General features: G+C 44.5%; 2 protein-coding genes across 6 annotated transcripts in view; one reads left to right on the top strand and one right to left on the bottom strand.

The window, feature by feature from the left end:
• Positions 1-18991, top strand: part of VGLL4 (vestigial like family member 4) — a 73419-nt gene extending 54428 nt beyond the window's left edge. For 2 of the 3 annotated variants that reach the window (XM_048315928.1, XM_048315927.1), the window contains 3 exons: positions 11077-11299; positions 13857-13971; positions 16167-18991. In XM_048315928.1, coding sequence (XP_048171885.1) covers positions 11077-11299; positions 13857-13971; positions 16167-16435 — 607 coding nt within the window. In that variant the 3' untranslated portion in view covers positions 16436-18991. Of the gene's footprint in view, positions 1-11076; positions 11300-13856; positions 13972-14624; positions 14730-16166 lie in introns of all 3 variants that reach the window. The other variant, XM_048315929.1, reaches the window with a different exon arrangement.
• ATG7 (autophagy related 7) overlaps positions 17928-24912 on the bottom strand; it is a 92988-nt gene continuing 86003 nt past the window's right edge. For 2 of the 3 annotated variants that reach the window (XM_048315924.1, XM_048315926.1), the window contains 2 exons: positions 24717-24830; positions 17928-22350 (listed from right to left, as the gene is read on the bottom strand). The gene's annotated coding sequence lies outside the window, so the exon portion shown is untranslated. The remainder of the gene's footprint in view (positions 22351-24716; positions 24831-24912) is intronic. The other variant, XM_048315925.1, reaches the window with a different exon arrangement.

Genomic DNA, 24912 nt, shown 5'->3' with positions numbered 1-24912 from the left:
ATTTCATGCAACCTCCTGCTCTGAGCAGGCTCAACTGCTTCTTCATCAAGCTTAGAGTTGCTCAAAGGGAGAAATTTTGAGTAAGATCTGAAGTATTGAAAGAAAATCATGTCCCAGTTGTGGAGGAACCTGGCTCCAGCAGGGCTTGAAAAGATGCAGAACTGGCTCTCAGAGGTAGCGTGGGAGTTGTCAGAGAAGCTCTGTGCTGCAACTGCTGCTCTTTGGGTTCCAAACTTCATGTGGTGTTGAGAAATATGTTCTCACTGTCATTTTATTGTAACAAATTGGAGATGGGAAAAAACCCCAGCACACAGTTCAGAACACCCAAAGTGTCTCTCATCCGCTGAGTGAAGCGTTTTCACCCAGTCCTTGGCACAGATGTGCCCTTGAAGGATTTTAGGGTTCACCTGGGGCTCTCAAAGCAGTCCTGTTGGAGCTGAACTCCTCAGTGGAACTGAGGCAATGTGGCTCTTGTTGATTAAGTGGATAAAGGGTCACAGAGCAGGTTTCAAACTGCTTTTCCTAATTTATTTTTTTTCTTTTCTTGTATGCATTGCTTGAATGATGGAGTGCATCAGACATATTTTCTTATTTATTAATGTAGATCACACACTGCACAAAATTATTCTTAAATTGTTTTCAAGAAATGTACGTTAAATTGAACCTTCAGAGACAGACTTGAAAGAGCCACCATATCTGAGTTAATATTTAACACAGAGTTTTGCAGTTCTTAGCCAAGGGGGAATTTCAGAAAGCACTCCAGTCCCTTTCAGTTGAAGCACATGTGAAAGGTTTGTTAGGAACAGTTTCAGGGCTAAAAGCAATTTGATTGATAGCTTATCAGTACTTCACAAAAAGACCTATCTGTCAAAATTTGGGTATGTGTTGAGGTACTTGAAAAACCAGGCAATGTTAGCTCAGGTGTCTGCTCCACTTGCAGACAGAAGGGGTTTGTTAGCCAGCTCTAGATCCCTGCTTTGATACCATGTTTTCCACTTTCATTTTCCATCTTTTGTGGAGGAGCATGACCCTTCCATGATGGGGCAAGGCTCCAAGCTGCCTCTTGAGAGGAAAAGCCGTGTAAGTGTTGCACAGAGGGGTTTGATCACCCACTTGGGGAAGGCATCCGGGGTCCTGTGCACTCAGGGATGGAATGGGAACCACAGAATCACAGAATATTCTGAGTTGGAAAGGACCACAAGGATCACTGAGTCCAACTCTTAAATGAATGGGGAATCCCTCGAGCCCTGGTGTTGGATTTTTACTCCAGGGTAAAAGCAAAATTTTACATTGTGTGAATCATCCTGTATCAACATGGGGTGAAATTTAGCACCAATCCAAAAGCCTGAGATCTCAGCAAGAGGCAAGAAAAGAACCAGTAACCTTTGCAAACATACTCTAGATGTATATCCCACCCCATGGAAACAAAGGTTTAATCTCACTTCTTTCTATTTAACCATTTTCCCAGATGTTTCCTGCAGTTTGACAGATGTGCTTTTTACTAGAAAGTTGTGCTCTTGAGAATGAGACTGTTATGGACACGGTTGCTATAGACAATGACTGTGTGAGGGTAAGGTTTGGAATAAAACCCTACATTAATTTCTGGTTGGATCAGTAGTTTTGTTCCCCAGGCTGGTGGTGCTGGTGTTGTGGGATGGCAGGCGCAGTCTGGCAGGTTTAACTCCTTGCTGCAGCATTGCCAGGTGCTGGCAGACTGATGGAATTCCCAAATAGTGATCTAGGGGAAGAAGCTGAGGAATCCCAGGGAATCCTTGAGGGACAGGGCAGCGGTGCTGGGCTGGGGGTTGTGGGATGTCCTGAGTCTGGGCTGTGCAGGGCTGCGGCTGGGTTGGTTTAAGGTTTATCCCCAAAGAAAGAGGAGGGGAATAAAAGGGCTTTGCTGCCATTGGGGGCTGCAGGGTTTGATCCCAGTGATGGGATTGCCTTCCCCAGAGGGAATGCTGTGGAGATGGATCCCAGTGTGGGTGGATCCCCGTGTGATGGGTGGATCCTGGTGTGGATGAACCCCAGGTGGATTGGTCCCTCTGTGGATGGACCCCGTGTGGATGAGTCCCAGTGTGGGTGGGTCACAGAATATTCCAAGTTGGAAAGGACCCACAAGGATCATCAAGTCCAGCTCTTTAGTGAAAGGCCCATACGGATTGAACCCACCACTGTGGTGTTATTAGGTGTGGGTGGATCCCATGTGGGTGGGTCCCAGTGAGCTGTGTGGACGTGAGTGACACTGCTGACATGACTGATGTTCTCCTGCCCAAATGATGCTTCATAAACCTTTGTCACGTTTTTAATCAGTAACTGTCACAATTCACAAACCATTACCTTCAAAAGGCAGTGTAATCCCCAAACACTTTTGCTTGTGATTTGCTTTTTTAATTAAGTCTCCCTTAAACCAGAAGCTGCTGTGAGAGGAGACTGTTGATTGCAGAGTTGGGCGGGGGACGTAACTGGGGTGCCTGAGCTGCAGAAATGCCCTCTAAACACTCAGCTGCTGCTGCTGCTGGGGTCCATTTGGTTACCAGCTTTTCAAGGAAATATTTTACTGTATTGGTCTGAATAGCTGTATAATATATAGTGAAGCTGTTACTGTATTTATAGTGCTTCTAGAGTTTTCAGTAATTCGGATTTTATTAGCAATTACAAACAGTATCAATAAACTTTTAATGAAATGTTTATCCCTTCTTTAAAACAGCTTGTGAAAAAAGTCTAATTTCTTAAAACAGGTTGTTTAAACACTGCTCTTGGTCTAAAGGCCTAAAGAGCCTGGGTTTTTGTGAGAATTTTTGAAATGTCTGGAAGTGAATTATTGTAGTTTCTCAGCTTTTCCTGCTTCACATCAGCTAATGCTACAGTGTGTATCTGATGGATAGAGACCATAATTTGTAAGCTTTAAGGATCCCAGGCCCTTTTCCCTCTTTCTCATTGGACCCACTGAAGCTGGCAGGGAAGGCTGTGTAGTCCCATTTTCTCCTGACAATTTGGCACAGTTAATTCCAGCGCTGTGACCTTATTTTCAGAGGCTGGCTTGAGTTGTTAAAGCTCTTACCAAATAAACTGGCCATGCTCATGTTGTTGATGTGTTTTACTTCCCCTATCATCTATTTGAAGAAAATTATTAATCTGCTCCTCTGCTGTAAAATTCAACCTGATGCAGTCTTTTAGGTGGTGGAACTAAGTAAAATCCCACAGACTTGTGAGAATTTGGGGTTCATGGATTGATTTAAGCTGGTATCCACTTTTACAAAAACAGTTCCATGACAGGCATTGAGTGATGATCAAAAGTATTTTTTCCCAAATAAAAAAAAGTAGAAAATATTGTAAGGACCAACCTAGTGAATCCTCTAAGAGAACATAACTGGCATTTTTTATTTCCTTTAACAGTCCTGCCAGGTTTCACCATTGAGTTTGACACCAGTGAGTTTTCCCAGAGCCTGCAGGACAGACTGAAGTGCCCTGGCAGTGCTGAGTGCACGTGGCTGATCCTGGTGCCCTGGGACATGACCCACTGCTGCATTTGATGTGTAGCCTTTCCCCTGACACTGGTGTTCTCTGGGTGATCATAAATAGTTTTTACAGTATTTTCCAGTGACTGGGTATAAAAGGCTCATTGCACATGCCAAGTTTGACTTCAAAAGGAATTACAAAAGCTGCACATGACCCCTCTGATGGATGGGTAGAATGCAGGAGGAAATGTGTGCCAGAGGCATTTGGATGGGCACTGCAGTGGGTACAAATGAATCCCTTTACAGAATCTGTCCCTCTGAGCCCTCTGACCTTGGAGCTGTTTCCATGGAAGCCTCCTTGCTCTTTCCCTACACTCAGGTTTTCCTTCCTGCTTGTTAGAAATTTGGAGTGTCTCTTTTACCTCATGTTTTTATCATTTGCTCTCCTGGAAGTTCTCCCCTCCAAGTATCCGAAGTGCCTTAAGCACTTGAAGAAGCTCAGACTTGTGCAGGGATAGTTTTAGTTTCCCTTCCAGCAGTGATGTGCTGTTCTAGATCCCATCCTCTTCATCCCAGTGCCTGCAGTATCCTGCCTTGCTCCCCAGGTGTGAGCATGGACAGGCTCCCTCTGCTTCTCCGGCTTTGTTTGACTGCCCCAGGTACCTCAAACCAGCCAGGCAACTGTGGTGGCTTCTGCAGAGTTTACTTTTGAGCTAGAAAGGACACCTTTGTTCTGGGCTGCACTGTAAGCTGTAGGATGGAGTTTCTGGCACACTTTGATATGTCTGAGTTTTGCAGTTTTGCTGAAACTGGCATCCAAAAAAATGCTCTCCAAAGTGCAGTAGCAGCATCTCCCAGAGACAGACCACATCCTCTGCAGGGCCTTTCTCAGCTCCCAAAACACTCAGGTCTTCTGTCCCTTGCTCTTCACAGCTGGCAGAAATAGTTCTTCCATTAAGCATTTTTCTGGTGCGTGGTGCAGGATTTTCCAGAGGCAGCTGGAGCCACTGTTGTTCTTCGAAGAAGGAGTTATGGAGAGGTGGCTGAATCGGATAAATCTCACAGGCTTGGTTCCTTGTCCTGTCTCCTTCCCAAGAACTACTCTGTACCTAGGCAGGAGTTGGGACAAGGAAGCCAGAGATGCCCTGTTGCAGCTTAGATGATCAAAAAGTTTCTCCTCTTGGACTGATGGGATTGTTGGGAGCCTGAAAACTTTTTGCCCTCAATTCTTGAAAAGTAAGTTGGATCTGGTGGGAGCTCAGCTGCTGGTTCCCACCTGGTAAGAGTTAAACACAACTTCGAAGATGTGAAAAGGGGTTGTGTTTATTCTGCAGAAATGACTGTGCGTTTTAGGAAACTTTTTATGATTACTGCAATATTCATTTATACCTAGACACTTCCTGTTGTGGTAACACTGAAATGCTGGAGCTTTCTCTTGTTCTAGCTCCACTTTTTGAGCCATTCATGATCTTTTAAATTTTCTTAACAGGCTAATTTGTATTAAAACTACCTCAGCAGAGTTAATGACATCAGTTACCATTTCAGAATTTTCCTGTATATGTATTATAAGTTAAAATTTTGTTATTTATGTCTCAGGAATGGCCTCACATAAAGGCTCTTCAAAAAATGATGAAAATTTAGAACGAGCCATCAGGTGTGCCATGCAAAAGAACACCTAAACATACGGGTTGGAGTAGGTTTGGAGTTGGAATATGTTTGGAGCTGAGCAAAGCAGCAGCAGTGCAGAGCAGAGAGATTAGTGAGTCATTTATCCCCCCTTTTTAAAAAAAGTTGAATTGCAGGTAACCTGCAGTCTGCACCTATTGCAGCAAGGTAACTTTGTCATTGTTTCTGCATTGTATCTGCACACGTGTTCCAGCAGTGACAGAACTTTTAATTTAATAAATCCCTGAGTTTTGCTGTTACAAAGCAACCACTGCTGTCTTTTAAAACAATCCTGTAAGTGTTGGAGCAAAGATGGCCAAACATTAAAAAAGAATCCTGTGAGAAAAATGAGTAGGATCTGAGATTGTGTTAATTGATTTTACTGTACATTAGATTTAGATTGCAGTTCTGTTGGTTTGGCTCTGGACTGAGGTCTTACATCATGCGGTTCTCTTGCATTCTTTCATACTTGTGAATATTACTGCTTCAGGAAGGGAAATCCATCTGTATCTGAATGTTTGTGCTTGGTGCAGGCTGTAATGGGACACTCCTTCATGCATTTCACAGCTTATTGATTTCTTTTACTGTGAAATCTCTTCTCCTGCTTGATTCCATTTGCAAGTAACTATCTGGTCCAAGGTTTAGCTCTGAAAATCCTGTTTTGGTGAGGATAAATACAGAAAGTCTGACTTGTGTTTGTTTATATGTGAGATTATCCTATTTCTTTTTAGTGTTTTTTCAATGGTTTAGACTTAAAAGTCTTTCCTTTGAGGCTGGGTATTCGTTATCTTTCTCAGGAAAGCATATCTGATGCCCAGGTTCTGTGGCAGGAGTGATTCCTGCAAAAACAAGGATCTCTGCAAGCTGGCTTTTTGGGATGGAGTACTGAGCCAGAAAAGGAAAAGGCTACTCAAAGGAACCGGGAAGCACAAAGCTGATAAAGTGGGATGGGAAGGGGTTATGTATGCAGATGACAGTCATTCAAGAGGGCATTGGGCTGCTGGGAGTATTTTATCATGTTATGAATACTTCAGATAATCGGCCAACAGAGCAAATTGCTGCTACTTTCAGGTTTTGTTAGGGTTTTTGTTTGTTTGTTTGTTTAGTGAATTTGTATTGCTTAAAAAATTCTAAGTAAGGAACTCTTAGGGATTTTTCCCTCTGGAAATACATCATTGTATTTTGAAATACCACCTTAAATTCTAGTTTTCCCACCTCACAGTAACAGAGTTAATGTGTGCAAGTAGATCCTTTTGCAGGAGATGATACTCATCACGTGGAGCAGATATTCTGTATCAGTGGGTTACAAATCCTTAAGTAGCCTTTAACAAAAGCAGCTGCCTTCTTTCAGACTTAGTGAATAAAGACAGTAAAAGATGTTGGAAACCAAGTATTATAAAGATGCTGAAAATACTCAAATCATATTGGAATTAGGTTGCAGAAATGAAAGTTTGCTCTTAAGCAATGCTCTGCATTGTGTTTGTGTGAAGAAAAGGGGGTGCTTGTTCTTTGTGTGGACAACCATTTCAAGCCAGAGCTCCGGTTCTGCGGAAGGGAGTGTGAACCGTCTGTGATTTCTTCCCTTGGAGGTACAGTAATGCTTTTGGCAAGAGTTCCTGAAGGCTCTGCAGGCTGGAAGTGAGTGCAGGCAGAGCTGTCCCCTTCGCTGGGCCCCTTTTTTCCCTTTTCCTGCAGCAGCTGGCAGAGGCCGCCTGTTGCTGTGGGACGGGTGTGAATTCCCCCCTCTCGGTGCCAGCGAGCAGAACAGCCTCGGGTGAAGGTTCTGCAGCACAAAACGCTGGGAACAGAGGGCTTTGGATCCCTCGGAGCTGCTCTGAGCAGGGCTGGGACGCTGGGATGTGCGTGGGTTTGGTGACAGCCACCCCAGCACATGATGCTTGGTAAGCACTGCATGCGGGCTCTGATTCACTGGGGAGCAGCAGGAAAACCATGGCTGCTTTTTAAGGATTGGAGAAATTCACTGGAGGTTGGGATCGTGTCTGATTTTGCTAAAACACACCTGGAAGTAGCTGGGATGCCTGTGTTGGCAGGGAGGGAGGGTGGTGGGCATGCCTCCCAGTGCCTGGGTCTGCTCTGGGCTCACCCACGGGAATTGCTGGATTTCAAGCACTGGAATTGCACTGGCATCTCCCCCACTGCTCATGGACTCAGGGTTGGTAAAATAATGCTGATTTCTAAGACAAAGTGGAGTCCAGGCATGGCAAAGCTGTTTGGAGAGCTGGATTTGTTTGTAGTATATATTTTTAAGTTCTTTTTCAAGCTTGGTCAGAAATCCTTCTGTGTGATTTTGGGCCCTTATATTTGACTTGAGAGATGCATCTCTGAACTTGTCTGGAGTGTCTGGAATGTTTGAGCTCGTGGACTTCAGTGAAATATGATTATCTTCACACACAGGCAGTTTTGATTGCCCTTCAGACAGTGTCTAACAGCAAAACAAGAATGACTACTAATTATAATAACAACGACAACTGTTCCATAGAAAATTAGTTTTTAAGTGATGTTCTCAACTAAATTACTTAATAATGTGAAATTGATGAATGCCCTATAAGTAATCTTACAATTGTCTGACAAGAGGAGTCAGGTATCTGTAGGATTTGCTATTTATGTGTGAATAGGAGGGACTCACAAGTGCTGCTGTATTTTCACGAGGGCAGAGCTTTCATGGTGCTGTCCTGCACGGTGCTGGGACATTTCCAGCTGGGCTCAGAAGAAATAATATCTGACGTGGAAGTAGAAGCTTCAGGTGTTTTTCATTTTTTCCAGAGACTGTATGAGTTGAAGGTGGATGAATTGAGGAGAGGATTTTTAGGGAGTGGATTGTAAGTAGTTCCCTGCCCGGAAGAGTAGTTCTAATTTAGGAAGAGGGAATTATTTGCCTACAGAAAGGCCTGGGGTGTGGTCTGCTGAGATTGCTGAGATAACTCAGTAATTTTAGGTGTCTTGAGGGAAGGTCTGCCTGCTGTGCTTGTTCCTGGAGACAAGTTGATCCCACTGCCCAGTTTTTTGGTCCCTTCTTCCAAAAGCCTTTAGGGAAGATTTTTGTTGGGTTTTTCTGTGTTAATGCTTTTTGTTAGGATTGGGTTTTTGTTTGTTTATGATGTTGGTGGTGGTGGTGTTTTTTTTGGCAGAAAAACTACCAGTTCAACAATATTTAGGGCTGTGACTCTTCATTTAAAGTGAGGATGAGTGAAATAAGCACTGTTGTGTAAAATGGAAAATTTATTTTGCTTGGGAATTTCAGTAAGTTTGTTCATCAGTGGGCACTTGACAGCCCCACTCCCCCAGTAAATGCAACACTAAGTTGTTGAAAAGGGAGTTCTGAAACAAAAAACCCCAAACCACTGCTGTAGATGCATGTTTTGTTTCATTTCATAAGCATTTTTTGGGGAGTAAACAAAACTTTTCCTTTGAAAACCAGCTTGTGCTTACTAAAACAAAATAGAATAATTTTGAGCAGAGAGTATTTTTTTCTTTGAGACGGTGAAAAGTAGGAATCTCCTGGAGCTGTAGGTGGTTTTGCAGCTTCCAAATTGTAATTTTAATTGTGGTAGCCCAGCTAATATTTAGTTGAAAAGTGAGAATTTGGCTTGTAGCCACCAAAGGTTCTGCATTGCAGCACCAAGAAGGAGCATTCGCTGAACGGTGATTTTAGCCATGGGTTTTGGTGCTGCTGTTTTCCAGGATATCCCAGGATATTCCCAGGATCCCTTTGTCCAGGCTGCGTGTGAGCTCCCTGCCTGCTTGCTCAGGGCTGGGGTGGGATCATTCCTGTGTCCAGGAGCTGTTTCCATGCTGTAATCCAAGAGGAGCTACTGTACATTAAATACAGAGCCTGTTGTGCTGCCATTAACTCACTTTGCCTCAGTCATTAGCTCAGAGCGCTGCAAGTCCAAACTTTGCGGCTGAGGCTGCTCCTGCAATTGAATTCTCCTGGAACTGAGCTGGGACAGTGCTGGGACAGTGATTCCTGGGGAATTGTGAGCTGCTATTCAAATCCAGCCTGGAAAACAGGCTCGGGGAACACGCAGCGCTCAGGACCAGCTGTGAAACCTTCAAGGTTGGATTTTCCGGTGGATTCTGCTAATCTGCAGCTGCTCATTTGTAATTAGTGAAGAGGGCCAAGCCTTAGATGGGGGGCAGAGCAGGGGATGCAAAGGGTTACAATTGTATTGTTATGCTGTTGGCTCTGCCCTCCCCAGCCTGCCAGGGGAATTTGGCACAGAGTCCCTGTGTCCTGAGGTTCCCAAGTCACTGGTTGCCTGGCATCGTGTTAACCCAGCGTCTACCACGAAAAATGAGCTGAGATTTGATTCAGGAGCAATAATTTCTCTACAACCAAGTGATTCTTGAGCAAGCTGAGGAATAGCACAGAAGAATTGTGAGTAGTTCAGCCAAGGTGCTGTTCCTGAATGCAGCAGAGATCTGGACCCTCATGTCCAGAAAGGAGGTCACTTCTAGCTCTTACCTGACAGGTGTGGTGTCACCACAAAGGTGACAAAGGTACAGCAACAGGTTTTATTTGAAAAAAGCGTTACTGGAATAAAAGCTTGTTGAAGAGATTAACTTGGAAGTGGCAGGAAGATGATGAGAGGGGAGCGATGGTTTTGTCTCCTAATTCAAGAGTCAGGGCAAGAGCAGTCCAAGCCATTGGATTTTAGGTTGTTAAAAAGAAACAAAAAGAGCCTGTGAAGAAAAGGGACTTTAAAAAGTACTTAGCTTAAAGCCTGGAATCCATGACCATGGGATGTTGTTGAGGCTAAAGGATTTAGGGCTGGGCAGGATCACCAAGGGACATCCCCACACCCCGTGTGGGTGTTTTAGGGGCTCCTTATTTCCCTCTATTGGCAGGACTTTTTCCCCTCAGCCTTGCTTTTGGAGAGATTTTCTCATTGAAATAGACTGTTTGAACTTGTAACTTCAGCATTGAATACCAATTCCTTTTCTGTCTCTGCCTTTCATCACAGCATTTTAAAAGATTTTTCCTGCATATTAATTTGCTGTGATAGGCTTTAAAAAGCGGGGGAAAAACCACCTTGAATTTCACACGCAGACAGGACACAGAGGGCATTTCACTGATACTCAGGAATGGTCCAAAGACAGGCTGTTATTTTTATTTTCCATAGAGCCAGTGGTCCCTTCTGGTGCTTTCCTCTGCAGCTGGAGTGTGCAGGTCCCCACTGAGGCCCAGTCAGTGCAGGCACTGTGTGAGCTCTTCCAGCACTGGTGACTCCAGGCTGCTGGGGATGCCCACGTTCACCTGGTGAGGAGGGAAGTGCTCTTCCCTTGAGTCACTGGCTTGCCTTTAATGACAATTCTGTTGCTGTATGGGAACTGAAGTCCCCCATACACAGATACAAACCCAGCTTTCTTCTCATTGCAGTGAATGATGGGCTCATTATGTGAGCACATCTATAGGGATTTACTGTTCAGGAGTAGCTGGAAATTACTCCTTTGAAAGAGCAGTTGTAATTGAGTGATTCTGAGATAAATGCAGTGTAGTTTGCTTTTCCTTCATTTTCTCCTCTGAAAATTTTGCTTCTTGCCTTGCCTCCCTGCATTTATGCTGATATCAGCCATGTCTTTTCAGCAAAATAAACTTTCCTTGGGCTTCAGCAATGCTTAGGGAATATTGCAGTGTTAGATGGAATGGGATTAATAGTATGGTAAATGAGGAGGGGTCTGGTCTTAAAAAAAAGTTGTTTCTTGGTGCATCTAGATGAGTATCTGAAGAAATTCTGGGCTGAAGAGAGATGCTGGTTGGCAGAGCTGGCAGATCTGGGGGGTTGGCTTCTCTTTGGGATGTCCCACTGGGGGATTCCGCCTAGCAAAGTGCACTTCCTCGTGTTCCTGACAGGGCTGACGGAACGTTGCACTCTCAGGACGGCCTGGAACAACACTAAGGCCTCTTCCCTGTTTTGTCCCCTGCCAGAACCAAGACTGCCAACGGGGATTACCGGAAGGAGCACCGGGAGCGGAGCCGCAGCCCCATCGAGCGGGCGGCTGCCCCCACCATGAGCCTCCATGCCAACCACATGTACGCCTCCATCCCGAGCCTGAGCATGGAGCAGCCCCTAGCACTGACCAAAAACAGCATGGATGCAGCCAGGACAGTCGGCATCTCCCCCAGCCTGAGCAGCGTGGAGCGGCAGCAGGTACGGCATTGTCCCGGCTGGGGCACGGGGAGGGCTCCCAGCTGCAACCACAGCCTGGGAGGAGAAGCTGCTCCTCAGGCAGGATGTGGTTTAAAAATGCACACTGAGTGTCACAGCTCGTTGTGACATTCATTGTGACATTCCCAAGCCTGGGAATGCCTGGGTTTTATTTGGGAGTACATGTGTTTGAACTGGGAATTCAGAGTGTGGTTCAGGGACGCCCCAGCACCTGCCAGGCAATGTCTGGGGGCATCACCTGTGCCTCTCCTGGTGATCCCTGTGTGTCCCCTCCCCTCTGTCCCAGTTCTCTCCACCCTGAAGAAGGGGTACAACACATAAGGGAATATTTGACACTCAATGATCTTAGTTTTAGCCAGCCAAAAGCATTTGCTGCGTTGTTCAGAGTAATGTTGCATCACTAATTCACTTTTCCTAAAGCCAAGTCATTATTTTTGATTAATTTATGCCTTATTTCCATATGCCAGAGTGGTTGTTAAGGTTTTTGTGTTGGTTGGTTGTTCTTTGCCATCTTGCACATGGTGTTTGTTTTGCTGCAGAAGTGCTGAAGCTGAGCCATCTCTGTGCAGGTTAGGCAAGAACAGTTTTCTTACGTGTCAGCCTCACTTTTATCCCTCTTACAAGTGGAGAGACAAAGCAAGAGAGTTGAGCTGTGATGAGCTGCAGCTGAGAAATTAAACTGGCCCATGTACCCAAGCTCTTCCTTCCCTGGACCCCTCTCTTTGACATTTTGAACTAGATTACAATCATTTTTCCTGGGAAAATAGAATGCTGAGGCAAGGCCTTGCTAAGAGCACAGAGTAGGAATCATACGTAACAAAAAGTGTACTGAAAAAAAGAAATCCTAGTTTGATGATTCCTTGTTTTGGGGTTGTTTTTCTTTAACCTTAGCAGGTTGAATGAGATTTCATCTTACTCTGTTTCTAATGAACAGGTGGGAGAAAAATGCCTTATTTGCAGCAGGACAGGGGTATTCAGCTGCTGTAGTTAGTGATTGTTACTAAATTCTCAGTTTATCTCAACATTTTTGTGTAAGCTTCTGTATTCTGTACACACACAACCATAGCAGAGGATTCTGCACGGTGCCTTATCCTGTCCCTTGGGTCTTTGAGGTGTTGGCATGTGCATTTCTGAGACATTATTACCTGTCTTGCTCTACTTCCCTCCTCTTGCATGTCCACAATACTCTTCTGACGAGATTAAAATATAAAATACACCACTTCAGAGAGGCACAAAATCCTGGCCCCTATAGAAAATAAATACTCCCACACGTGAACTGCTTACAGAAAAATTAAATCATTATTTTTTCTTTATTTACTGTTTTTTTACTTTGCTGCCAGTGCAGTAAGATGTAAATAACCTCATTGCTGTTTTGTCCTGGCAAAAATAGTGTTCAACCTCCCTGGAAAGCTCAGCTCTTACTTTACTGGTCTTGCTCTTACTCTGCCTAAAGTACCACCAAAGAAGGAAAATTCCCTCCTTCCTCACTGACCTTGTATGGGGGTAGGTGATTTTTTTGTGGGTAAAATTGTGTAAAATGGCCAAGAAATTAAATTACATCGTGTTAATCTTTTGAACACTACTAATTAATTTGCATTGAGTATAATAGACTCTGCATGATCAAATATATGAAATTTATTCCAATACCTGTGTTATTTCCCTTCAGCCACCTGGAGAAACTGGGGCGTTTCTTTACCCAAGGCTTTGTTTCAGTGTAACATTTCCACAGTAAACAACTATGAAAAGAGCATTTTATGTTTACACTTTGTAGGAAGTATAGATGGTGCAGTTCTGATGCTGTAATGTAGCTGTGAATAGACATTTTGGGGAATTTGCATGTGCTGAGAATGACAGTGATGCTAATTAAGTAGTGCTGGAAAGGCAGGTGAATTACAACAGGAAAGGACTTGTGGTCGAGGCTGGCTCAGAGTTCTTCATATCGTACATCCTATGGAATTAGGATGCACTGTGGAATACAGAGGTAGGGCTAGGATAACTCAACTTCTGATTAAAATTATAGCACCAAGACAACAAATACCTGTAAAATGTGCAAAACCCTTCTGAGTCCTGACAAAGATGCGTGGCCATAGAATGAAACAAACATTTAATGTGTTGGCATTTAGTGCTGCATATGGAACTCTGTGAAGTTGACACAATCCCTGTAAAACCACTTCTAAGATTTGCTTTCACACTGCCCTTTTTCTGTTCACTGAAATAGCAAGAACTGCCATGGAAATGCAATGTGAATTTTTATTTTGATAAAAGAATATTGGATATTTGGGAGGTTAATATGAATTGAGTAGTTTATGGGTTTAATTGTTGGGGCTGTGAAGTGGCAACAATCACTGTAAAATCACTTTTAAGATTTGCTTGCACGCTGCCCTTTTTCGGTTCGCTTAAGTAACAAGAACCTTTGTGGAAATGCAATGTGGATTTTTATTTTTAACCAAAGAAACAGCTGAATATTTGGGGGGTTAATACGAAGTGGGTTTAATTGCTGCTGCTGCTGGCCTGAGTGTGACACTTGTGTCCCCTCCAGAACCGTCCCTCTGTTATCACCTGTGCTTCTGCCAACAACCGGAACTGCAACCTGTCCCACTGCCCCATCGCCCACAGCGCCTGCTCCGGGGCTGCCTACAGGAGACCCTCCAGCTGTAAGTGCCACACTCCAAACCGGCCCCACTGGGATTCCAGGACAGCAGAATGGGCTCCACTGTGCCCATATTACCAGGGAGAAAAGGAGGTGAAACAATGCACACCCCTTTGCGTCCCCCAGCAGAAAGTACCAATGCAGAATTAGGGGGAGAGGGGTGTTCTTTCTTCTTGTTTTAAAAAGCTTCTTTTTAAAAAAAAAAACAAACCCCGAGCACCCCACACAAATAAGTCATTATGTTTATTTTAGCCCAGCTGACAAACAGCAGCCAGGGCCAGCAGATCCCCCCACGCTCTTATTTTAGGAGCTGTAGTTTCCGTGCTCTCTCAATGGCCAGGAGACTCTTGTGATTCAGCTGCAGTCGCAGAAATCTTTCCTGCAGCCACAAATACCCTTCCAAAGCCTGTACCCTCCAACCTGCTCTGCACGGAGAACACAAAAAGCTTTGGAGGGCAGTTGCTACAGCAACCCAAGCAGGGAGCTTTAGCTTTCTGCCTTCTGTGCAATTAGTACTGTTCATGAAATCTGGTCAGGCAGTACTTGCTGGGAACCCTGGGCTGTTTCTGTTCACTCTCCCTGCACAGAAAGCACAGGGGAAGCTCAGCCCTTCCCTTGCAAGTCCTTTACCTGCTGAGGCAGAGCTTTAACTTGCAGCATTGCCAAAAGCCCAGGGCAGTGTGGCTCCAGCAGCCAGGATGTGTCCATGGAACAATACCAGGATGATGCAGGCAGCAACCTAAAGTCCATAGTAGGGTAATTGTAAGTATTTTTATTAGGAGTAGTGTTTTTTTTATTTTTATGAAGATCAGTGTGTTGTTGATAACTCGGACTGGGAGCTGAAGGAGACCCTTAGACTCTTGGAGAAATCAATCATTGGGGATCTCAGATGTTACAAGTTTTCTCACAAACTGGTGCTACTGGTCCCAGGGGAGCTGCTCCAGTGGGCATGGGAACAGGGGGTAGATATTTCCAAAAAAGATTTGTCTCCTGGCAGGTGAAGAGGTATCTGTGCATGACACTCATGTTTATTTTAGGATCAATCAAGCCTTGCTGGAGCATGGGGGCAGTGCCATGGATCCCAACAGTTCCAAGGATTGTTGGAAAGATAATTCTCATTGAGACATATAAATACTGGTTCTAAATTGTAAAACTGCAGTGCTCTTATGTTCAGTCTGAGGAATTACTGCAGTTCCTGTTCAAAACCTGTCTTTTAAGGCTCTTGTAATAGTCTTACAGCACTTACTGCAGTGGCCATGATTCATTTAGTTCTGACTGCTCCCAGCACAAGTGTGTGGAGTAAGATGAAACCCTGAGCTCAGCTTTTGGCATGCTGCAATTTAGGATGAGGTCTCCTCACACCTGACTGCTATCAGCAGGCTTGGGAGCCGATTTTAAACAACTGTTTACATCATTAATTCCATTTAAGCCTAAATATAGGTTCTATGTGATTGTTTTGGGAGAAGGTTTCCATAGAATTAGAGCTGGAGATGTTGGTTGCCTAAGGGAGAAATACAATTATATATAAATGCTCACCTGTTGCAGGTCACAGAAAAGCAAAAATACTTAACTCCAGTTTTTTTCTTTCATTTTAACTCCTTCCTCCCCACCTTGTTCCCCACTGCTTTCACTCCCAGGTCTGTAAGGGTGTAAGGAAGGCCATCTTCGTGACTGGGACTTGTAGTGACAGGGCATTATACTACAGGGGGAGATGCTTTGAGGGTTGGAGCCCTTCTGCTCTGGTGACAGGCTAGGAGAGAGGGGGTGGTGTTCAGCCTGGAGAGGAGAAGGCCCTTCCAGTTCCTAAAGGGGCTCCAGGAGAGCTGGAGAGGGACTTTGGACAAGGGCCTGAGGTGATGGGACAAGGGGAATGGCTTCCCACTGTCAGAAGGCAGGGTTAGGTGGGATATTGGGAAGAAATCCCTCCCTGTGAGGGTGTGGGGAGGCCCTGGCATAGGGTGCCCAGAGAAGCTGTGGCTGCCCCTGGGTCCCTGGCAGTGCCCAAGGCCAGGCTGGACATTGGGGCTTGGAGCAGCCTGGGACAGTGGGAGGGGGTTGGAATGAGTGGGATGAGCTTTAAGGTCCTTCCAACCCAAGCTATTCCCAGAGTCTGTGACAGAGAACAGGATAAAGTGCAGGTTGTGAGTGCAGCACTCAGTGCCAGGCTTTTAACTCCCCCTCTGCCTCCTGTCCCCACAGCCACCACTGCCTGTGACCCGGTGGTGGAGGAGCACTTCCGCAGGAGCCTCGGCAAGAACTACAAGGAGCCTGAGCCGGTGGCAAACTCGGTGTCCATCACAGGGTCAGTGGATGACCACTTTGCCAAAGCACTGGGGGACACGTGGCTGCAGATCAAGGCTGCCAAGGACGGGGTGTCGGGCAGCCCCGAGTCGGCGTCGCGGCGGGGCCAGGCGTCCCCTTCCTCCCACATGGTCAATCACAATCACTCGCCCTCCGTGGTCTCCTGAGGACAGGACCCTTCCCGTGGTGAATTTGCATGGTTTGACTGAGCTTGGAACAGTGCTTAAATAGTGGTGGGGGAGGGGAGGTTAGTTTTCGACACATGTTTTTGTGTACTCACTTTCTTGTTTTTTTTGTAAAAGGGTGCCCTTAAAGACGATAGCAGGAACTATTTCATAAAGATTCATACGATGTAGCATCCTTTTTTTCCTGCCTCAATTACCAAAGAAACCTCTGATGCAAATCTGCTGCCCCTTAAAAAGATAATGCACGCTAATCCACAAAAGCCATTTACACTTAGTTGGTTGACCCAAGTGCTTTTTTTGCTTTTCTTAGCTTCTCAAGACTAGAATTTGTCTGGTTTGCTTACATTGCCTTTTTTTTTCCCTCTGTGAAGTAATTTTGTATGTATATACTTGAAAAGAACTGTCATGTATGATTTGCACTATTGGAGGAGGACTGAAGTTGCACAGCAACTTTCTGGAAGAGGCTAATATTTTGAGGGCAAACTGCTGAAAAAAGGGTTTAAGGATGACATTTCTATCAGTTTGATTTTTCTTAGAGCAAAACAGCTTTGGAAGGGGAAGTCTCATACAGGTTATAGGTCTTTCTCTCTTTAGATTTCAGGTGCTTAGTGCTTGCAACTGGACTGCATAATTTACAGAACACGGGCATTTTTTCCTAAACACTGCAGTTTGTTAGACTAGAGCTGAGGTTGGAGGGTTCCATAGTGCTTAACGATGCATGTTTTATGAAAAATAGCTGGTATCTATTAATGTATAGACAGTAAGAATCATAATACTTATTAGCTTCTCTTCAGAATTAGTTTATTTTTGTCAGTAACAACCCTAGATATACTTACTGCTGGTACAGTTGTACTCTATGATATTTGTATTTGCTATTCACTTTAGTGGCAGCAGCACCGAGGGCAGCTCAGGACAGGCCTCGTGCAGCACTGCTGCTTCACAGGGATCTGCTTCCCAAACCCCAGTCTGTGTAATCCACCCTGAACTAGCTGCAGGAACTGCTACCCTTACGGATCTTGGCTGGACAACAGATTGTTACAGTTTGTGAAAGATGATCTTTCAGTTTGTTTATTTTTTGGTTTCTTTTTTTAAGCCTATCCATCAGCCTATGCCAAGTCGCAGCATACATTCCTCCAGTAGGGACTTTATACAGGTATTACTGCATTTATTATCATTTGCTATATTAATAGCTACTAACTAGAAATTAGGCAGTAGAGGCAGGCATAAAACCACAGCTGTGCTAGTGCTAAGAGCTTCTCTTCTCCTTGTTAAGTGTAACTACTCTCCCCCGTACATTCCATCTTCCCAGGACAGTTGCAGCTAGGGCTTGGTTTTTATACTGGGTCCCCTGAAAGGATGGGCTCAGTGTAGGAAGTGAGAACTGGTTGGAAGATGAACTCCACGTGATGTATTATGGACTACATTACAGTATTGGGTCCATTGTGGCTTTTATTTTATGCTTTTTGTTGTTTTGTTTTTTTTTTTAAAGTTAAGCTATTTAATTTGGAAAAGGTGCAGGGTAGAAAGAGATCGGGAGATTGGCTCTTACTCTTGGTGAGAAGGTGGCTGCTCAGTTTTCTTTAAAAAAATGAAAAAAAACCCACAAAAAAAACCAACCCAACACCTAAGCCCCCCAGTTTTACACATTTCACTACCATCTTACTGGGTAGTCAACGCTTCCTTGCTTTGGCATTCAGTACCCTACTCTCTGTAGGAAGATTGTTAAAAGAACACTTTTTTATATAGGTAACTTTAAGACCATCGTTACGCTGTGCGTAAAGAATGTACAGAGAAATTTGTAGGTATTTTTTGAGGAACAATTAATTTGTTAATGATATGTAGCTATTTAATTTTTCCCTTTCCTTTATTGTAATCATTCTTTTTTTTTTTTTTTTTTTTTTTTTTTTGGAGAAAAAAGTTGATCTTTTTTTTTTTTGTTGTTGTAGATTTGTCTGTAATACAGTAAAAGTGCAGGAACACAGTTATTCTATGAGGACACTGCATTAGCATTAATAGCCACTTGTTTGTTATTGCTACAGGCTACTGAGCAGTATAACAGTCAATACTAATACTGTAGATGGACTCTGTGGAAAATGTGACTCCTCTATTTCTTTGTAAACACAAATAAGATAATGTTTTTAAAGCTAATATTTTCAATAATAGCTGTTTTACAAGGTTACATTTACTTATCTGAGATAGGTAAATGGATTTGAGGGCAATAAAGACTTAATGTGCTATGTCCAGTAAAACAGGTACTGGACACAACAATGTCACAAAAGCCAAAGGGTTGGGGGGAGGTGGAAGGACACTTAACTGAACTCACCATCACGAGACGTGGTGAAGTTTCTTCACAGAGCCAGGTTATCTACAGTTCAGTTTGAAAGATTCTCTCTGTGTTTGTAAATCTGTAATATACCATTCTTTTGTGGCCTTGTTTCACCTGGAAAAAAAAAAAAAAAAAAAAAGGTTTGGCAGGCCATCTTTTTTTTTTGTACTTAAAAGTAGCCTTAAAGAACAATAAAGTGCTCTTAAATCACAGGTGTGTTCCTAAGCTTCTGTATGGCCTGGTGGGAGAGGAATTGGTGTCTGTGCTTCGTGAGCTGGAGGCAGGAACAAACTTCTGGCCACATCCTGCTTTCCTTCCTTTTTTAGGACCATAACCCCACTGATGGGGCTGCCACAGCCTCAGCCTGGGGTTCAGGGGGGGTTTCCCTACAAGAGTTTGTCAACAAACCCTTTACAGGAATAGAAAATGCTGTGGCTGCCCCAGCAGCCGTGCTGGGCCTTGAGGAGCTCACCTGGACAGGGACTGGTGTGGAAAACACCAGCTGCTTCTGCATTTCTGGTCATGAAAAGACCAGTTTTCTGGCATTTTGTTTGTCCCCCAGCTTCTTCAAGTGTCACCTAGAGAACGGGAATCCCTGCCTGGAGAGCACAGCTGTATTTTGTCCTCTGTTCTGGGTGAGCAGCATTCCAATGGCACTGGAGATGGTTAATCCTTAAAAAAGTAGTTGTAATTACCTGAGTTTGAGAAAGCCCAGTGAACCAGGCAAGAACCTGCAGAGAACTTTCAACACTCAGTGCATTAGAAGGGGCTCCAAAGTGCAAAAAAAGGAGCCTCTAAAAGGAAGGAGACACGAAGTTGCTGCTGGCTCAGCAGGGCATGAAGGGTTTGAAAACACGGCAGGCCTGGCATGGCTGGGCTCGGCGTGAGGGAGATTCCATGAGAACACTTCCAGGAGGATTGGTTTAACACATCTGAAACACATTCCTCTCCAAAACCCATGGAAAGAGGCCCAAATCCATGTTGTGAGGGTGTGTGGGAGGGAGGCCAAGGACAACACACCCCACAGGCCTCACAGGCTGTGCTCTGAGGGGAGCTGCTTTCCCTTCAGGAAAAAGGGAAAACATCCCTTCACCAACGTTTTGGGGGCTCCACGGCACAGGCCAGGAACATCGCTGTCTTCCAGGCCAGTAACTTACAGCAAACTCCATTTTCTGCATGGTAAAAGGGTTTTTCTAACTGGCACAAGCAGTAATCCTGCACAGGGGGGTGGCACCGTGGCCTGGAGAAACCAGCCCAGACACACATTTCATTAAGCCCTCCAGTATTTGTAATGGCATCTTTTTCTGAGACCTAAATTAGAGGCAAACCCAGCTGTGCATTTGTAATCTCATCCCTAGGCACGACCATTAGTTTTAATAATTTCAATCCAACCATTGTTTCAGTTTCAGAAAGCAGACCTGACATCATCAGCACTGAGCTGGGCTCTGTGCAGAGGTCAGGAGTGCCCTCTCCAGAATGCAGTTCTGATCCACTTCAGGCTGGATTGGTTGTGAAAATTACCTTTGCAGACAAATCTATCCAGAGGCCAGAGAGAGCTGGGCAGTGCTGGTGTGACCTAGAGTGGTACAACAGGTCACAGCTGTGTGTGGGCACCTGGGCACGATGGCTGTGTCCTCACGGAGTGCTGGCACTGGACAGTGACCACTGACCTGCCCAGCTGGGCTAAAGGAACCTCAGCAGCCTGGGAGTGGCACTGCTCAGGCTCGGGATGATCCCTGTGAATGGAGACTTCTCCAGTATCCAAACACTGCCACCAGCTCATGTTCTTAACGTGACACCCGGGCAAGACCCATCCAGGAGCATTTCCAGTGTTATTTGTGCACTCCCGAGAGCTGGCACACTTAGGCTTGGCCCAGGGGAATGTTCACACTATCTTTAGATCCTTCTTGAAATTTAAACCCCTCTGCATCCTCCTGATCCGTGTCCTCTGGCATGGACACAGCCCCAGGTATGTTCCCAGGTCTCCAGCTCTCTTCCCTTAGCAGACTGATTCCACAGCTGGATTACAAGGTATGATAAAGCACATTCTATCCCTGAAGGGCCTTTGCTAAAAACTATATCAATTTAATAATTTTTTACCCTCTCTTTAAATGGGAACATTCTGCCCCTCTCTGAACAGCTACCTCAAGAGCTTTCTTGGGTGTAAGACAGCCAAAATAATTTAATTGCTTCTTTTTAAGCTGCAGTTACTCACAGTGGGAGCAGTGCCAAACACCAGAGCATTCCCAGTACAGGCTCCTCCTTGAGCTGCCCCTTCCTTGTGGACAGTGTCCTGCTGAAGGCTCCATCCCCATCCAACAGCAGCACCCATCCCTGAGGAACACGAAATAGGAAATTCTCCTATTTTCCTTTGTGAAGCTCAGGAGCCCAGTTCAGCAGACGACAATGGGCAGGCTCAGGGGTTTAGAGCTGCTAATTGCTGTGTCACTTGGGCAGCAATAGCCAGGGACATTCCTCTCTGCTGGGAATGGTTGGCATGGGATTAGTTATACATGGATATTCACACTGGCATGCATTTATATTGTGGCAGAGCTGGAAAAAACAGAATTTCTTTTTCCACAGGCTAATTTCACATAATGACAAAGCAGTTACTGACTTCCACAAGAGCACATTTCACTGCAGTCACATGAGACCCTTTCAATCTCCTCTTGCTTGCAGCCCAGCCAGTTTCACTGCTCACTGCTGCACTGTTCAGTCTAATTTTACATTTTATTTTGCTAAGCAGCAGCTTTCTTAAATGCCAGGGAGAACATCTGTCTTCTCTCCATCACAAAGAGACACAAAGGCATCTGTCAACACGAAGCTGTGTCAGCCAAATGCCTGCTACATTTAATAGTCAAAAAGCTGCTTATCTTAAAACTGTTTACTCAGTTTGGGGAAATACTCTGCACACAGAGCCCTTCTGAGAGCGTCTGCTATCGTGGGGAATCAAGGATACCTTTTCTAATCCAGGAAAACTCAAAGCTCTGATCTCCTGCTTCCTGAAATAGTAAAATACTGTGGGTCGAGCTGTGTTAATGACATCTGGCTTGTGTGTTAAAACATACACAAGATACCACTGAGGTTGTAGTAGTTCTGGGTAGTTAAAAGGAAGTATAAAAAATACAGGGTTTTTTTATTTTGCTTTCAGAGGAAAAAACTGATTCAACTAGTTTTAAAAAGAGATTTCTCAGCCTAAGCCTAAACCTTTGCTCTCACTGCCATGTTCCAATATTCACTTACCTTTTTTTTGAGGGGGGAAGCAGAGATGAAAATAGTGGAAAGAACTAACAATACTTATAGATCAAAGCAAGGGCTTTTCCTTTTTTCTTCCAAGGGATGAATTCCTGGGCTCCTGCTAAGGCTACAGAAAATGTCAGCTTATCAACTTCCCCAGAAGAAAGTGTGTGTGTGTTCAAGCAGCACCACAAAGGCTTTTCCCTTGCTTTCCCTGACATACCTGGAGTGAAGTTGATGTAATTTTTCTTCATCACAGGCTGTGAGGAGTTACTGGCACTGTCCTGGCTGCTCCAGCATGTCCTGTTCCATATCCTGACACAAGCACAAGCACCTGCTCAGGAAACACACCCAGGATCAGAGCTGTTAAAAATAAAGTCACCCTCTGCTGTGAAGGTTTTTACTTCTAACCTTTTGTGACTCGTAAATCTCTTCTTCCCAGTGGCTCTCATACTTCCCTCAGGAATTGGAAAATCATGATTAAAAGAAGTCATTTATTAACCTGCAGTCCAATTACTAAAGTAACAGCAGAGACCAGCAGACATAGTTCTTAAAAAGTAAGCACTATTCTCATTTTTCCCCTAAAACACAGTCACACACAGGTACGTAATTCTACTTTTGCTGTGAGAAAGCCCCAAGGATACATCAGGAAAGTGTCCAGAGGAAAATAACATCTAAAAACACTCAAGACATTTTCTATGTTGTAATAAAGATGTGACTGGCTGAATACAGGCTCAGAATCATCAACCATATAAAGGTAAAATGCACTTCAGCTTTTAAAGATGTTGCCTAAATTGTCCTATTTCAGAGCTCTCTGTTTTGCTCCCCTCCTCTGACAGCTAATTCAGCCTCCAGCTCCCTGGTCTGGGCAATGTAATTAATGTCATTAACTCAAACAGGGAGTTTTCAGGTGGGGAAATGAAGAAAAAACCAAGAATTGCAAAGCCACCACCCACAGAGCGTGGTGGGATCCCAGGGCTTGTTTTAAGGATTTTCAACAGATTTCCTCACAACAGAAAATAATGCTTTGGTTGCTGCCAGGCTTACAAATGCAGCCTGTGAGTCAAGCTCTGACCTTTCAGGATGATGCAAAATCAGCAGCAGTAAATCAAATCATGACTTTGCTGACATGTCTGTAACTTTGAGTGATTAATCCAACAAATAAACAATTTCTGCCTAGAAATGCAGCAAAGAGGAGTGTGGGACTCTCCTGCTCTGCCCTGTTGCAGCTGAACTCGATGCAGTTTTGCTCCTACCAATTCTCACAGGAAATGTGAAAAATGCCTGGGTGAAGGCTGAGGATTAAAGTCAATACAGATCCACTCATTAGAGATCATTAAAGAGAAACCAGTGAAGGCAGGAAATATTCTCTATTTAGATGAAAAGTTTGTTCCTTTTAACATTGCCCCATTGCAGATCCCATCTTCTCTCCATTCTGTCCTTCTGGGACACATCCCCAAAGCAAATTACATGGATTTTCCCCTCAGAGAAATGTCCATTTTACCAGCGCAGCTAAATTAGCTCACACATCACTCTGGACTTTGAGACTTCTTTACACAACTCCCCAGCCATTCAAAAATTGGTTTTCTGCCTTTCTAATGCTAAAGAACAGATACAGACCATTGCTTTTCTATTGCTTGCACAAATCTCCACTGCTGTGTGGCTGTTTGCCCTGCACAGACACCCAGGGACAACAAACAGAACAACATCAAAGTGCTGCAGTGCCTGGAAAGCTTTCTTGCCATCAGTTATTTTGGTTATAACTCACGTGATCAATTGTAACACTGATATCTCACAACTGTGTTATGCAGTCCCAAAACTCAGAAAATATTTCACCCAAATTTTGCAGGAGCAAAATTAAAATCAGGTTATTCTAAATAACGACATTTGGAATTCATTCTGTTCTTGAGCCATTTAGCTTCACATTTTCAAGGCTTTTTTACACAGCCACAAAACAGATGGGTTCGGTTTTAAATTAAAGAAAAAAGGAAACAGATCCTTGGGAATTGGAGGAACAACAAAACAACAAAACCCCGGTGCTGGGAGAGCAGCAACATTTTGAGAGTTGAGAAAGCTGCAATTTACCCAGAGAGGCAGACTGGGGAAAAGCAAAGATTCTCCCCTCAGGAAACCTCCACTGCTTAGCTCTGCATCCCCAAAGTGGGAATCAGCTCCACTACGACCTCAAACCCAAACACTGCAGGAACTCCCACACAGGATGGTGTTCAGGGAGCACAGGGATTGTTCACTGAGGTACAAGATCACACAGTGACACTTCCAGATCTGTATTTATTTATTTAGCCTGTGGGTGAGGAGTCTGCTTAAGCAAATCTATTGCTTTCATTGCTCTGGAGGTACAAATTCAGAACAGTGTTCCTGCCCTTGCTGAGAGCACCAGAGCAGCTGGGTGACAAGAGAGAAATAGCACTTAATTTCTGCCAAAGAGAAGGTGAAAGCTGGCTGGGTGACCTGTACTACCTGTGACCCTTTGAGGCCTTACAGCCACAGTTACCTGTAGTTCCACAAAAGTGTGGAAACAGTGTGGGAGCTCCCCAAAGGAAAAAAACTGGTGCTGAGCTGCAGGAGAACTCCTCAGAGACAAACCCTGGCCAGAAAAAGGGATGTGCCAAGGCCTGTCAGCAGCCAGGGAGATGAACTGGAGCTCGGAGGAGTGGCAGCTCCTCAAACCAGTGACGGTACCTCTGCTGGGAAAGCTCCCGAACTGGGGCAGCTCTGGTCCAGCCAGGCTCCATCCAGCTGTTTTTCCTGGCTCTCCTCCAGGTTCCTCTTCTTCTGCCCCTTCATATCTCCCATCTAGAACAAGAGAGGGAAGGAAAACATTAACATGGTACGACAAAAGAAATGCTGGAGCTTCACTACAACAGAGATTTGGGGC

This window comes from Corvus hawaiiensis, chromosome 11, assembly GCF_020740725.1.
Source record: "Corvus hawaiiensis isolate bCorHaw1 chromosome 11, bCorHaw1.pri.cur, whole genome shotgun sequence".
Taxonomy (NCBI): domain Eukaryota; kingdom Metazoa; phylum Chordata; class Aves; order Passeriformes; family Corvidae; genus Corvus; species Corvus hawaiiensis.
Note: the sequence above shows the minus strand (reverse complement) of the source record. Positions and strands in the feature narration are given on the sequence as shown.